General features: G+C 43.7%; 1 protein-coding gene across 1 annotated transcript; it reads right to left on the bottom strand.

Annotated features, from left to right (window-relative positions):
• Window positions 1-659: 659 nt before the first annotated feature.
• On the bottom strand, window positions 660-10,965 carry LOC105306997. The gene is made up of 12 exons (XM_023524513.1): window positions 10,818-10,965; window positions 10,554-10,639; window positions 10,164-10,283; window positions 9,534-9,611; window positions 9,176-9,258; window positions 8,549-8,635; window positions 5,669-5,802; window positions 4,423-4,631; window positions 4,269-4,352; window positions 2,418-2,606; window positions 1,105-1,251; window positions 660-1,026 (listed from the first exon to the last, which is right to left on the bottom strand). The coding sequence occupies exons 1-12, from the start codon at window positions 10,963-10,965 to the stop codon at window positions 847-849; spliced, it is 1,545 nt and encodes a 514-aa protein (XP_023380281.1). The 3' UTR covers window positions 660-846.
• Window positions 10,966-16,900: the final 5,935 nt, after the last annotated feature.

The following is a 16,900-nucleotide window of genomic DNA, read 5'->3' on the forward strand; positions in this document are numbered from 1 at the left end:
AGACTAGGAGGAATGGCTGTTTTCTCCCCAGTGTTATCAGCAGCATTTTTTCCTTGGAGGACTCCATGGAGCCAAGGCTGTTTTCTGTCACAGAGTTTTTGAAATGTTCCTGAAGCACAAAACTTGGGTGCTGGGATTTTAGAGGGAGTCTTGGAAATAGAAGGTGCTAGATCCAGCAGGACAAACTAGGCTAGAGAACTCTTAAGGACTCAGTGTGGTTCTGATTCTCATTTCTTATGGATCCCTACTGCCTGTCATCTGCTCTCATGGCCAGAGGAATGTCAGGCCCTGAGCCCATGATAGAATACCTAGTAAGCTTTTTTTTTTAAATATATGTACATATATAAAACAAGTCTTAGACCTATTGAAGCAGAATCTTAGGAAGAAGGGGTTGAGAATCTTCCTCTTCTTTCGTTCCTTTTTTTTTTTTTTTTTTTTTAAGAGGCTTCCTAGGTGATTCTGAGGCACGCTGCAGCTTGTGAACCACTACTGTCTGCTGTGTAGAGCTACAGCCAACCAGACTTGCATTTGAATTCTGGCTCTATCACTTACTAGCTGACTGTCCTTTGGCAATAACTTAACCTCTCCTAGTTTTAGTTGCTTTATCTCTGAAATGGGGGTCAATTTTACCTACAATTATATCAGATAGTAGAAAAGGCTAAATGAAATAGTAGATATTAGGCACTTAGGGACTGGCACGATGAGACCTGGTTAATGATGGTATTAATTATCCATAATGAAGATTAGCTTGGTTATTACATCCCAACTTCCTCTCCCTTTTAAAACTCTCAAGAATGAGGAGAGAAGAAACTGCCCCTGAAGGAATCCTGATCACCAAATTCCTCCCTAGAACCAGGATCCAGCCCAGTGCACACCCTGCCGAAGCTGCTGGTTCTGGGCTTGGAGCTCCTGGTTCTGTGCGGCCAGGTCAATGGTGTCTTGCAGGACGCCAGCCAGCAGGCTACGGTGGTGATGCTCCGTGATCATGGTCTGTTCCTCCCACAGCCCCCGCCAGGCTTGGAATACCTGTGCCCAGATTCAGAGACATCTGTCAGTCAGCCAGCCTTGTCACCAGCTCAAGGCCTGCCTTCCGTCCCCACTGACCTGTAGCACATGGCATGTCTGAGCTCGGGTGGCTTTCACATGCAGGTCATAGAGGGCTGTGAGGTCCTGCTCCGCAGTGTCCCGCTCTGCCTGAAGAGCTTCCAGCTGGAGTCTCAGCACAATCTGTTCCCGGTGCCATCTCTGTCTCTCCTTAAGTGATAACACAGCCCTTTGTAGCCACGAGTTCCACGTTGGCAGATTCAACTCACCACAGTTTGAAAATATATATATTTTTTAATGTTACGTTGTTGTTGAAGTGTACTGTGTAGTTAGGTCAGTCCAAGATGGTTATGTGTCTGAACTGAACATGTACAAACTTTTTCTTGTCATTATTCCCAAAACAATACAGGATAACAGCTATTACATAGTATTTACATTGTGTAAGGTATAACTAATCTAGAAATGATTTAAAGCACATGGGGGATGTGTGCCAGTTATATACAAACACACCATTTTATGTAAGGGACGTGAGCATCGGTGGATTTTGGTATCCATGGGGGTCCTAGAATTAATCCCCTGTGGATACCAAGGGACACTTACTCTTTGTTGAGTGCCACCTGTGTGCCCCCTCTGTTCTATATGTTTCATGTGTATGATCTCATTTTATCCAATGTCAACCCTATAAGATGAGTTACCATTTTACAGATTTGGGAACTGGATCAGAGAGGTCATGTAACGTGCCTGAATTCATATGGCTAGTGAGGAACAGAGCTGAGATGACATGGCTTTCAACAGTTCATCATCATCCTTGGGGTAAAGTCCAAATCCAGAGGCATGGCACATACTGATCTCGTTAGCCTTGCCTCTGACCATGCACCTGCCAGGCTCCAGCCGGACTGACAGGTTGCAATACCCAGAACCCATTTTGCCATTGCTTCTCTCTGGACCTTTGCTCAGGCAGTATTGTCCTCTCTCAGAACATGTGTTTTTCCACCCCACCCTACCCCAAACCCCATGCATATAAGTTTTGTTTTTTAATTTGTTCAAACAAATTATATTTACGGAGTGCCTCCATGGGATGAGCATGAACTGCCCTTGTCTGGTCCATCCCTCTGGCTGACTTGTTTGTCGAGTCTCAGCTCGGAGGTCATCTTCTCTGACCCACTCCTGGGTCAAGTACACCTCTTTGTTCCTACAAGTCCCTAGCTCCCCCTGTCACAGCACTTAGCACTGAGAATTGCCTCATCTCTCCCCCACAAAGCTGTGAGGGCCAGGAAAAAAGGTATGGCCCAGTCTGTTGTGACTGACACTGGATCCCAGCCCTCAGCACAGTGCTTGGCTTGACTAGAAAGAACTCAAGTCCCCTACATAACCCTCCTCACCTCTTCTCCAGCCATCAGGCCTTTGACCTGGTCTCCTGCTTCCTCCTCCTTTTCCTCCTCCTCCTCTTGTTCCAAATGTTTCAGTTCCTCTTGGATCCTAATTTGCTGCTGTTCTTTCAGTCTCTGCCTCTGGGCCTGGGCCAAGAAGAACTGTAGGGCCACATCTGGAGCCTGTTGGGCCTTGGTGGCATCAGTCCAGGCTCAGCCAGAAGCCCATGTAGGCACAAAGCGTTGGGATGCAGGGCCCAGCATTTCCAACAGAATCCCTTTACCAGGGCTGTTCCCACAACTACATCTAGGACCTAACTAGACTGGAAGAGCATGTAGTCTGGACAGAGACTCGGAGGCCATGTGGGGAGAGAAGTATTGGCTCTGCCAAGAGATGCCATGAGGCTTACAGATCACGTAGGAAATCCGGCCCAGTAGGAAAACAGTTCCGTCCCATGTCCCTCCCTTAGGGATCCAGTAGACCTTCAGGTTCTTTATTTGCCAGAAGCTCCATATTTCTCCTTGTTGTTGGAACAAGGTAAGCCTGAGACATATTAACTGGGCTCTGCACCTCTGTAACTCTTTACTCCCCCTACAGCTTCCAGTTGTTCTGGGGTACATGAGGGTACCTGTTCCTCAGAGTCCCTGAGAAGATGCTCTTGGTGGGACCCAGATCCCAGAGATGCTGTTCTTCCTGTCCCCAGAGGAAAATGCAATTAAGCACATCAAAGGTGGAGAAGACCCCCAACTCCACCCCCAAGCCCCAAACCCACCTTGGGGCTCCACTGGGAGACCTGAGCTGTGGCTGGCTGCTGAATTTATCACCTGCTGAGAAGATATCAGGAGTGGGAATTCCACAACCTTCCTCTGAGTTAAGCTCAAGGCTTTGAAATCAGACAGGTCAGGGGCCCAGCCCTTCCTTTTCTTAGCTGTATGACTTCAGGAAAGTGACTAGTATGGTGAGTCTCCATTTCCTCATCCATAAAAAGCTGATAAAAGTTGTAGATACTATGAAATGGGATAAAGAGCATTAGGAGCTTGCATGCCTAATTCCCAAGGCCCAAGGCTGTAAAAACAAGTTGTAAGTAGTTATGAAAAGGGGAAAACCAGGAAAGACTGGGTGGGATAGCATCCAGCCACCCTGTGGAAATCCTGGAAGACAGCTCTCCCTTCTACACAGGAGCGGCCATGCATCCTAAGGGAATGAAAGAGCACCACATTGAGTCTAAGGACTTCGACATTTACACCTGTGCTGCCTTTGATTATCCTAGTGACCACGGGATACTCACTTCCCTTCTCTGAGCCTCAGTTCGCTCACCTGAATAAGGGGAGCAATGTTGTCCTCCCTGCTTAAAACAGTTCTGTGACTTCCCCTTAACTTTCAAGATAAGGTACAAACATCTCAATAGATTTACAAAGCCCTACGTGACCAATCCTCTTCTCTCTTCCTCAAACTCTATTCTCCAACAAATTGAGCTGCTCACAGTTCCCCAAAGAAATCGAGCACTCACTTCTGAGACTCCTTGTTATTTTCTCCACCTGGAATATTCTTCACTCATTGCTGGCCATATCCTCCAAGAATCAACTTCCTCCCTGAAGTCTTCCCTCCCCTGCCAAGACTAACCTACGTGCCACATAGAACCCTGTGTTGATAAGCCCTTTAGAACACTGATATGATGTTATGAGGACAGAGATTTCCTTGAGCCTACATGGCACTGTGCCCAGCACATAGTGAGCGGTCAATAAATGTTTGGGAATCAGTTAATGAAGGAAGGCTCCCCTCATAGTGCTTAAACAGAGGAAAGGAAGGCCGACATCAGAGGGGCCCCCAAGAGGTTGGATAAGAAGACATACCTGTGGTTCTGGGAGCCCCATGGCCTCAGCTTTGACCCCTTTGAGCATCCGGCTTCCTGAGCGCTGGCTCCAGGCTTTTACCAACTGTGGAGAGAGGGTTTAAGATGGATTCCAGCCACTGCTGGCCCAGACTCCTCCAGGCCTCACTGCTTACCTGCAACTCTCGCAATGCCCTGCCCAGCTGGTTGACCCCACTTTCTGTCAGGGAGTCCCCAAGGAGGCCTGAACGCAGGCTCTTCAGGCCAGCTCGGCGGGCTCGAACCTCTTCTGCTGCATCCCATAGAGTGGGCCTCACCTGCTTCACCTGTATCCTCCTTCCAGCAGCCCCCATGAGAGCAGCCTGGAGCAAGCTCAGATTGCTGCCTAGTGAGGGGAGACTCAGAATGAATCACTCCTTCCTCTGGACTCCAAAGCATACTGCCTATAGTATTTGTAATTTTTTATTAATAGTAAAAACAGCTAACACCCATCAGCCTTTACATGTGCTTGATGGCACTGTACTAAGGCTTTTCATGGATTGTCTCTTTTTTTCCACACAGCACTCTAGTGAGGCAACAATTCTAAAAAGTTTTTATCCTGTCTCTCCCTACAGTTTCCAGATGAGGCAACTGAAGCTCAGAGAGGTCAGGCAACTTCCTGGTGAGCAGCAGAACTGAAACTCAAGCCCATGTCTGTCTGACACTAAAGCCTGTGCCTTAATCATGATACCAAACTGGCCTATAAACATGAGTCAGGTCTCATTGCTTTATCTTTGAGAGTGTGAACTGCTCCAACCTGTTTCCCATGGTCCATGGGGCCTTGCACAGAGGGAGGTCTAGGACTATGGTGGCCAAATGAATGTGTGTTTGTCGATGTTGGAGACAGAGGGCCAAAGTTTGTTTTTGTTTTTGCTTTTAACTTTTTTATTATGTACATTTTCAATCATATGCAAAGTATAGATAATCCATCTACTTATCATCCAACTTCAGCAATTATCAACTGATGGCCATTCTTGTTTGATCTACACCCTCCACTTGACCTCTGCCAAATCCTTGACATCATATCATTTCACAGAGGCCTGATTTTAATGGGTGTGTGACTATAGGCAAGTGCCTTTCCTTCTCTGATCCTCCCTTTCCTCATCTGTAAATTACATCTGCCTCATGGGGTCATAGTAAGAATCAAAGGTATTAGTCTGTAAAAATACTTGGTAAATTGTTGAAGTTCTCCGAAGGGTGAGGAGTTGCTCCAGACTTCTGCAGACTAGTCACCCTTGGACCTTTCTGAATCCTGGTCCTCCTAGAGAGTCAGGTTTTCTCTGGTCTGGAGTTGAGGCTTTGATTGGTTGGTTGAGAGGGTGGGGCAGAACCAAGACCAGATCCCAGAGCTTCCCAAAGAACCCCACACCTTCCCCAGGCTACCTTGAGGGTCCAGGCGAAGAAGAAGGCCACTATAGTTATTTCCTTCCAGGAGCCATGAGACAATCCAGGGTAGAGAGCCCTCCACTTCCGCACCAACTGCCTTACCAGCCAACACCTGCAGCAGGGGGCAGTCTCTGCCAGAGGGAGTAATAAAGATGTCCATTGACGGATGAGGAAAGAAATCGGCCCAAATCACACTCTGACAGAAAGGTTGACTCTTTCCAGTAACATTTGTGCACCACTGGACAATTTGTGTAGTCTTTATTTTATTATTATTTTTTAATTACACAAATATTGTATTCTCATAGTAAAAAATGGACTTGTATCCACAATATATAAAGAGCTCTTACAATTCAATAAGAAAAGATAACTAACCCAATTTGAAAATGGCAAAGCAAGGTGACATCAACAAAAATGTTGGAATAGCGAACTCTTGTGGTCTGTTCTTCCCCAGAAACATCTGGCAAAAATGGCCAGAATCAACCTTACTAGAACTCTGGGAGATAATCAAAGGTTTATAGCAACAAAGTAAATGCTTAACCAAGAGAAAGATATTTTCTTAAATATAGCAAGAGATCTTTATGATGTTTGAACTTACCCTAGCCCCAGTCTCCTCCCCAGCACAGAGATGGTTTTGTAGAAAACAGCCCACATTTGCGAGGTAGTGGGCAGAGTACCTGGTTCTGGAGGGAACAGAGCAGATCTTGTTCCCAAGGAATTGTGTTTGTCTCTTTTGACTGGTTAAGTTTTCCCCCAAAGGACCAACAAAAGGGCTTCCCTTTGTTCCACTTATCTTGGAACTCTTTCAGCAGCTATGACACAGGACATAAAACATTGAAAACATTGTTTTCAAAACATAAAACCTCCAAAACATTGAAAGATGAAAGAACAAGCAAAAATAACAGTTGGAGCAAACAATAGAAAGACTCAGAGGAAAAACTGGGAAGTGAGATTTGGAGGGAATAAGGACTTTGAAAAGTTCCCACATGTCCTGGAGAACCTAGAAATCCACACATATGCCCAGGGCAGGATGCATACTCATAAAAGACCTGAAAATACCATAAGCTTTCATCTCCAGCTGATTTTTAGGCTCACTAATGGCAGGAAGTGAGGCTAAGGCAGAGCTATAAATGGCCTGGCTAAGCATTGGAGTGACTCGATACAGAGCCAGTCTGTAGAAACCTGGAGAATTTTGTCTCTTTTCCTTCTCCTTCCCGCCCTCCTCTCCCTCTTCCTCTTTCTCCTTCTCCTTTTTCTTCTTCCCTTTTCTTTCTTCCTTCTTTTTTATTTATTTGTTTGCTTGTTTGTTTGTTTGTTTTTATTTTTTGGTCCCAGGAGTTAAAGGAATTCGATATCAGGTCACTGGCTAACCATTGAGATACTAGAATGGAGAGACTTCAGTGACCACAAAGAATACAATCTTTGCAAAAATTGTTAGGAAAAGTAACTGAACAAACAGATGGCTCCAGCCCACAACAAGCAATAATGCAAACCCCGAGGAAAAGGGAGAATCTGGTTTTCAGAGTTACCACATCATCATATCCAAAATGTCAGAGCACTAAGGAAAAGGATGGAGACTTAAGAGACCAACACAATGAAAAATATGGTCTTTATAAAAATACTCAAATTGGCCAGTTTCCAACCAAAAAATATGAGGAATTTAAATAAAAAACTATGGCTCACATTCATAGGAAAAAAAAACATGAAATTAATAGAAACTGTCCCTGAGGAAACACAGACATTGGATTCACTAGACAAAGACTTTAATTCAGCTATCTTAAATATGTTCGGGAAACTAAAGGAAATCAAGGAAATGATGTCTCAAGGAATTGAGAATATCAGTAGAAGGATAGAAATTATGAAAAGGAACCAGGAAGAAAATCTAGAGCTGAAAAGTATAACTGAAATCAAAAATCCACTAGAGGGCAGATTTGAGCAGGCACAAGAAAGAATCTTGTGGAACTTAAAAATAGTTCAAATAAAATCCAATCTGAGGGGCAGAAAGAAAAAAGAATGAAGGAAAATGAGCCTAAGAGAACTGTGTGATGCCACCAAGTGTACAAATATATGCATGATGGGAGCCGAGGGATAGAAGAGGGAGAAAGGGGCAAAAAGACTGAAAAGATAATGCTTAAAAATTTCCCCAATTTTATGAAAGATGGTGAATCTATACAGCCAAGAAGCTCAAAAAAATTCCAAGGAAGATAAACTCCAAGAGATCCACACCAAGATACTTTATAATCAAACTGTCAAAAGCCACAGTCAGAGAGAGCCTTGAAAACAACAAGAGAAAAACAACTTCTTATGTACAAGGAATCCTCAATAAGATTAAAAACAAATTTCTCATCAAAAACTGTGAAGGCCAGAAGGCAGTGAGGTGACATAGTTAAAGTGCTGCAAGAAAAAAATCTGTCAACTAGGAATTCTGTACCTGGCAAAACTGTTCTTCAAAAATGTAAAAATTAAGATATTCCTGGATAAGCAAAAGCTAGAGGAATTCAATGCTAGTAAACCTGCCTTACAAGAAATGCTAAAGCGAGTCCTTCTGTCTGTCAGAAATAAGGAAAGAAGGAGACTCGGATGCTGCCTTCAGTATCCATGTTTCATTCACTACCACCCCCCTACCACGCCCCACCCCGTCCCTGCTCACCACCAGTCAGAAGGCTCTGTCAGACTTACAGGGCTCCTGGGAGCTGCAGGATCCTCAAGGCTCCTCGCCATACACTCTGGGTTCCAGCCCCCTCAAGAGGCTCAGGCCCTGGGCGGGACATGGTGACAGTAAGCAGAGAACAGGTTCTGTGGAGGAGAGGGTAAGGGTGGGATCAGGCCGAATGCCTAAGAGCGGGGGGGGGGGGGTGTCAGGTACCCTGTTGCCCTCACCTGCCTTCACCCGTTGTGGCCTGCAAGTACAGCTCTGAGGCAGCTCTTGAGCCAGACACCTCCACTTCACTGGCGTCTTCCACCACCCTGGAGGAAAGAGAGGCTGAGCTCAGCTCTAAGCAGCAAAGTTCTGTCTAGCTCTCATAGAACCTCTGCTTGGGAAGTTCATGGGAGTCCCAGGAACCTGTAAGAATCATCCCCAAGGCTCCAAGCTCAGTATGACCCCTAAAAGCCTCTCATCTTCATGATCTCATTTTTTTGTCCTGTCATCAGCCCAGTGAGGGAAACAGGGTAGTTGGGATTGCTCCCATTTTACAAATGGAGAAACTAAATTTCTGCTCAGTGAGATGCTCAAATCACCCAGGATGATAATGACGGAGCTGAAGAGGTATAAGTGGATGAGTGAGAGGAGTAACAGGGATGGGAACATGGAATGAAGGGAAGAGGGTGAGAGGGAGTCCTGGGAGCAAACCCAGGCCCTGTAAATGTAACCCTAAGCTCAGGGCTTTCCTCCTCTGAGGTAGCGGTGGGGAGAAACCTCTAAGTGCCTGGTTTGGGGGCATTAGCCTGCCTTAAGACAAGCATCTTTGGACCCTCCCCCCCCCCAGTTGGGCCCTGAACACTCACAAGCCCAGAGGAGGTACATCTAGCACCGACAGGTTCTCTGCCCTTGGAGAGAGCAGGTCCTGAGTCCTCCCGCTGGGGCTGAGCTGGGATCACACAAGCACAACATCTGTTACAAACAAAGCCTTTCCCCAGCCTTTGGCTCACATGATCCTTCCACTGGAGCCCTGTGGGCCAAGCAAGGCACCAAAATTCAGCCATTTCAGGCAGGAAAAAGAAGACCCCAGAGAGGCCAGCCCACACAAGTGAGAAGCAAAGCGGAGCTAGACCCAAGCTCTTCTGGCTGCCTACCAGCCTCGGGCTTTCTGCAGCATGATCTTGCCCTTGGCTCCCCAGGCCTCTCCTCCCCACCAGGTCTCACCTGCACCAGGCTAAGCGTGCTGAGCACAGAATCAGAGCCCTTGGAGGGCAGAGCTTCCTCGAACAGCATCTGCAGCAGCTAAAGTGGAAAAAGGGGTTCAGTCGGGATTGAAATGGATTGAGTAAGAAATATCCTTCATTGCTTCCTGAGGGCGAAGTCTGTGCTGTGCCCTGTGCTTGGTGTTGGGGAAATGGTGTCTAGGACAGAAACAGAGCCAGGCCTCATGGTTCACAGCAAGCTAGACAAGTGAGCAGACATTTTTAGTGGGACCTGCTGTTTGTTTACTAGGGTGGGGCCCATGACAAGGTTCTGAGGCAGCTATTTTGATTTGTGGGCATTTTGATGAAGTCTAAAAACCAAAACTTTCAAGTTTATTATAATTATTAGTATTACCAAGAACTGTGAAAATTAGACCTCCCTGGATATTTGATCTTCGCACACCACCCCTACCTGACCCTTACCCCATCGGCTCCAGCTCCCACCTTCCCTGAACTGCAATAGCTGCGTAACTTGGCCCTGGCAACGGTAAGTCCAGCTACGGTAAGAAGAGGAAGGTTCTCAAAAGTCGCTTAGAGGAGGCAACACCTGAGCCTCATGACACTCATACCTGGTGGCTCCTCTGGGACTCACCTGAGGCACCAGCCGGGGTTCCTCTGTTTCCCGACCCCGAAGCAGCAGGGCCACACTGTATCCTTGGCCCACAGAGCCCAGTGTGGACTGGACCTGTGCCAGCAGCTCCTGCTCTGCTTCCTGCAGGGAAACACAGGCACAGTCCCCTGTCTCAGCTACCCTAACCCAGCCTGGCCTGAGCAAAGGGCTGGGGAAGCACTCAGCATCGCAGGCTCCAGGGCCCTGAGGGCTCCCATCCTCCTCCCATCGCCCTATCAATACCCCCTACCTGAGCAGCATCAGAGCCCAGAACTCTGTCAAAGGTGAAACATTGTTCCTGTGGGCAGGGCTGGGGTTAGCAGTGTCACACTCATCTTCCCCTGCCCCTCCTGCCCCTCATCCCATCTCCACCTGTGGATCCAGAGTCCCTGGCTGAAGCAGGTGGATGCTTTTGGGCCCCTCCAGAAGGAGCGTAGGGTGACAGATCTCCTCAGAACCTGAAAAAGGTGGACTTCCTATTAACTCTCATGAGGGAAACTGAGCTCCCAGGACTCCTGAGTCCTGCCCTCAACCTTTGCCCCCGTTTCCTAATCTAAGATGGCCTAGCCCGCTCTCTCTCCCAAGAGGCTCTCCCAGGCTGCACTGCCTCTGAGAATGAATGTGTGCGCTTCTTACCTGATCTTCTCCCGGACTCTACTTCCACTACCACAGTCAGCATGGCTTGTGGGTTGTCAGTGAGGGCGGAAGGGTCAGTGAGGGCAAAGAGGTCTGAGCTGCCCTGGCCCAAACCAGTCCCTGCGCTTACTGCCTCTCTACACTCCATGGCTTCCATGCCTCTCAGATTCCCCTCAATAATTCATCTCCCTGATCTGAGGCTCTCTGGGTGGGGCCACTAAATAATAACTTATCAAAAGTGAGAGTCCCCTCTTTTCTGAGTCAGTCAGAAAATTGCATGGGCTTCTTTTTTTCTTCTTATGAAAAATATTCAACACATCTGTGTAGCAAATAATATATTGAAACTCCAAGCCCCCAGCATCAGCAATTATCAACTTATGGACAGTCTTATTCCTTCAGTTCGCCTCCCCATCTCAATGGATTCTTTTGAAGCAAATCCCAGATGTCTTATTAGTTCATCCATAGCTATTTCAGTATATATAAAAAATAACCACCCCTTTAAAAAGTAACAGCTTTATTGAGATATAATTCATATGCTGTACAATTCACCCATTTAAAATATACATGTCAATGGTTTTTAGTGTGCTTGCAAATATGTGTAACTGTCACCACAGTTAATTTTAGAACATTTACATCATTTTTAAAGAAACTTGGTTCCCTTTACTATGACTTCCTTAACCAATCACCCTCCACCCCTAGGCAATCACTAATCGTTCTGTCTCTATAGATTTACTATTCTGAATATTTCATACAAATAGAATCTTACGCTATGTCACCATTCTGTGACTGACTTCTTTCACTTAGTTTGTTTTCAAGGTTCATCCATGTGTCAGTGTTTCTTTCCTTTCTATAGCTGAATAATGTTCCATGTAAGGATGAAATGACTTCTGTCACCAACCACAGAGTTTGACCAACTTCACAGCTAAGAGGACAGCCCTCCACAAGACTGCCCTTACTTTAGGCACTGGTCTCAAGCTCAGATGTCCCCAGTCCTCCCTCCCTCTGACCGGTTATCTACACTTTCAGGTGTTCTCACCACTCCTGCAAGTCCCATAATTCACTAGAACAACTTACAGAACTCAGAAAACTCATTATGCTTACTATGCCTGACACTAATACTCTGACACCACTAGATGACCTAAATTTTGATCCAGTTCTGACACTACTAGAATTAGCTCCAAATCCCACATGTTACAATGCAAGGTCCTCAACAAGACTGCTCTTATTTCAGATGCCAGCCACAAGTGTGGTCCCCAGGTTACTTGCACTACTGTCTGACTTGGCTACAGATTTGGAGGTTCCCATGACCACCCTTCAGTTTCAGTAATTCACTAGAATGATTCGGAGAACTCAGGCAAGTGAGTGCTTATGATTACCTTTTTATTATGAAGGGTGCAAATGAAGAGGTACATAGGAAAGGTCAGAAGGGTCCTAGGCGCAGGAGCTCCTGCCCCTGTGGAGTTGGGGTGCAACACCACCCCCAGCAGCACATCAATGTGTTCACCAACCAGGAATCTCCCTGAGCCTCGCTGTCCATTCTATTCCCTCTGCAGGAAACATCAACCACCCATTTTCTTTAAGGAACCCTTTTTATCTCACATCCTACGCTTAGAATAACTTGAATTCCTACTTCTCCTTCAAAACCCTAGTTCCAGTGTCACTTCCTCTGTGATGACCTCATCCTTGTCCAGTCAGAACTAGACATTCACTAGGACTCCATTTCTCCCTACACATCCCACTTATAATACTTGTCATTATGGTCCATCACTGCTTACAGTTTAATTTCCTCCCTCTGAATCTTTTTGAAATTGAGGTGAAATTCACAATACATATAATTAACCATTTTAAAGCATATAGTTCAGTGATATTAGTGTATTCACAATGTTGTGTGACCATCATTTCTCTTTAGTTTCAAAACTTTTTCATCACCCTCCAAAAGTGAGCAATACCCATTAAGCAATCACTTCCCATTCCCCTGCTTTCTCTTCCCCAGGGAACCGGCTTTCTGTCTCTGTGGATTTGCCTATTCTGAATATTTTATATGAAAGAAATCATAGTATAGGTGACTGTTAGCATCTCACTTCTTAGCATTAGTTTTCAAGGTTCATCCAAGTTGTGGCATGAATTAATACATGCCCATTCTTGGCTGGATAATATTTTATTGTATGTATATACCGCAATTTGTTTATCCATCATCCACTGATGGACACTTGGGTTTTTACCACCTCTTAGCTATTATAAATAGCTAAGACATTTGTGTGCAAGTTTTGTGTGGACAAATGTTTTCATCTCTCTTATTTTCACTTATCTATATGTACATATGTCTTTTATTTCATACCAATAAGTGGAATTGATAGGTCATATGGTGATTATATTTAACTTTTGATGAACCACCAAACTGTTTCCACGGTGGCTGTACCATTTTGCATTCCCATGAGTGATGTATGATTGTTCCTATTTCTCCATATCCTTGCCGACAATATTTTTCTTTTTATTAGAGTCACACTGTATGCATGAAGTGGTACCTCATTGAGTTTTTGACTTGTGTTTCCTTAATGACCAATGATTTTGAGCATCTTTCACATGCTTCTTGGGCATTTGTACATCTTCGTTGGAGAAATGGCCATCCAATTCTTTTCTCCCATTTTTAACTTGGGTTCATGTCTTTTTGTTGCTGAGTCGTAGGAGTTCTAAATATACTCTGAATGCTAGATCATTATCAGGTATATAATTTTCAAATATTTTCTCTCATTTTGTAGTTTGTCTTTTCATCTTTTTGATAATGTCTTTTGATACACACGTTTTTAATATTAACAAAATCCAGTTTATCATTTTTCTTTTGTTGTTCTTGCTTTTGGTATCATATCTAAGAATTAATTGCCAGATAAGAGGTCATGAAGATTAATATCTGTGTTTTCTTCTAAAAACTTTATAGTTTTAGCTCTTACATTTAGTTAATTGTTCCTTTTTGAGTTAATTTTTGTATATGGTCTGTGGTAAGGGTCCAACTTCATTCATCTATCTGGATATCCAGGTGTCCCAGTGCCATTTGTTTAAAAGATTAGTCTTTCCATATTGAATGTTCTTAACATACTTATCAAAATCAGCTGTCCATAGAAACATGGGTTTGTTCCTGGACTCCACTTCCCTTCCACTGATCTCTATGTTTGTTTTTATGCCAGTACACTGTTTTGATCAGTGTGGCCTCACACTAATTTCGAAATCAGGAAGTGTGAGTATTCCAACTTTGTTCTTCTTTTAAAAGATTGTTTTGTTCATTCCACATATGTTGAAATCCACATGAACTTTTGAATCATCTTGTGAATTTATAAAAAAAAAAATCAGTTTGACTCGTAAAAATTAATTGAATCTGTAGATCAATTAGGGGAGAATTGACATCTTAACATTCCATGAATATGGAATGTTATTCCATTTATTTAGATCTTTAATTACTTTCAACAATATTTTGTAGTTTTAGAAGTGTAAGTTTGCTCTTTTGATATATTTACTCCTCAGTATTTTATTCTTTTTGATGCTATTGTAAAAGGAATTTTTTTTTAATTTTCATTTTCAGGATATTCATTGCAAATGTATACATATAAACCAACTTCGTATTCCTGGGATAAATCCCAGGTGGTCATGGTGTATAATTCTTCTTAAACATAGCTGGAGTCAATTTCCAATATTTTATTGAGTGTTCCTGCATCCACATTTATAAAAGATATTGGACTATAATTTTTTGTGTGTGATGTTTTTGTCAAGCACTCTTTCTTAAACATACCTACAATATCATACCTATCATATCTAATACCATACTAAAAAAGAAACTAGGAGATTTTTTAAATCCTCAAATATCCAAGTCATTGTGCAAATATCTCCCATTGTAGTTCATTCTAAGTGGCTCATAAAGAGCCCACCATGATCTGGAGAATGAGGGGGCTCTGAACATTGGAAGTGGTGGGAGGGGATGTTAAAGAAAAGAAGACTTCATGGAAGAGAACAAAAACTCTAGACTTGGAGTATAAGGATTTCTGAGGAAAACAACTGATGTCTGTTTGGTTCCAGATGGCAGAATAGGAACAAAAGAGGAAGCTATAGGGAGATTGATTTTGGCTCAGAAGAGGAAGTCCTATGACCTACCCAATCCTACCCTTGCAGAATAAAATTCGTCACACCATACCAGACATCTGACCTTATTGTGCCACATGGAAGTGGATCCGTTGCTTCTCTTAGTCTCTCTCTCATTCCTTGAGTCACTTCCTTCCTTCTCTAGGGCGTATTTTCCAGCCTTGCGCACATCAATACAATTTGCTAAATCCTTGGGCCTCACTTGGGCTGCCCTCTGTACTCCCCATCCCTGATGATTTTGAATGAATAAATCCTGCCCCTAGGCTGCTGTGCAATAACGAAATCAAAAAATAACATATGCCTTGCAACTGGAACCATGTCACAACTCTAACCTCAGTTAGGCAAATCTTTTTATTTGACCTAAGCAAAGTAAATCAGTGTTTTCTCACCTAACTCATGGGAGCAATAAAGGCTTCAGCCCACTTCTCTCATTCATTCAATCAATTATTTAGTAAGGATTTATGGACCACCTGCCATGTGCTGGGCACTACTTTAGGGACTGGAGATTAGTCAGAATTGAACACAATTGATACAATTGTTGCTCTCATGCAGCTTTCAACACAGTACTAAACAAACAAAAACTGATGATATAAGGAAAAATGATTTCCAATTGATATCTAATGTGAAGAAATTAATATAGGATGTCGTAATCAGAATGATGAGGCAAGAAGGGCTCTTTCAGATGAGGTGACATTTGAGTTGAACCTTGAACAATGAGAAGGTGCCTGCCATACGACAATCTGTATTGAGAGCTTCAATTTCATAGAAGTTCTACAGACTCCTGCTACCACAAGTACCCACCAACATCTTTGCCCGGGTACTCTGCCTTCCAGCCTATACGTATAAATTGATTATTTCTATGGAGGCCAATCCCTCCACTGGTGAATTAGGTACCAGTCCCCTTTCCCTACTCAAGAACAGTCCTCCAGTATGACTCCCTTCTTTCTTCTGAATCATCAAGTTTTCCCTTCCCTATTGGATTATTCCCATCAGCACACAACCATGCTATTTCTCTCATCTTAAAAATCAACAAACATAACTTCAACAAAAATAAAACAAAAATCAACAAACATAGTGAAAGACTGAAAACTTTCCCTCTAAGATCAGAGGAGAGAGATGATGGCTCCTAGTTTTACTAAAAGCAAGAGCTAAAGTCCTTACTGTGCTCCATATTTACAGAGCTACTCAAACAATGGCACAGGACTTAATTTCTTTTTTAAAGTTCTAATCCACAGATGATACTTTCGTAAAATAAAATAGAAATGTTGCTGCAATGTGAAATTTTATAAAGTTTTAAAATACTTATTCTTGACCTTTTTACTTATCTCCTCGTAGTGCAGTAATAAACAATTTTCGGGCTGGCTCTTGCTTTGGACTGTGTTTTGAGCAGCATTGTTTTATAAGGGTCTGCATAATCTGGCCCTGCTACTCTCCAACCTCATCTCTTACCATTCTCCCCACCTCCTCTGCTTACTCTCCTTCAGCCACACTAGCTTATCGTTTCCTTTAACATCCCAAAGACCTCAGGATCTATGTAGTTGCTGTTGTCTCTGCCCGAAATGCTATTCTCTGGATATCCTCCAATGCTCTTTCTGAATCACTTGGATGTCTGTTCAAAAATCCGCTATCAGAGAGGCCTTCCCTAACATCCTATTTAACATATCAATCCTCGACACTTGTTTCCTTTCACTGCTCAGCACTTATCACAGTCTGATATATTACGTGTTTATTGTCTTCCTCTCACCCCCCACCAGTCAACTAGAATCTGAACTCCTAACAACTTAATTCCTGCTATTTTCATAGGGTTTAACATAGTGTCTGACATATTATAGGCACTTGAATGAATGAATATCTCCAGCTTCTATCACCGTGATCTCTAGCTCCACCTAATCGGTTATAATTCCCAGATCTGGCCATATACTTTCTGGTTTCTGAGACTTTTAACATGCTGCCTA

Source organism: Pteropus vampyrus, unplaced genomic scaffold (assembly GCF_000151845.1).
Source record: "Pteropus vampyrus isolate Shadow unplaced genomic scaffold, Pvam_2.0 Scaffold470, whole genome shotgun sequence".
Lineage (NCBI taxonomy): Eukaryota > Metazoa > Chordata > Mammalia > Chiroptera > Pteropodidae > Pteropus > Pteropus vampyrus.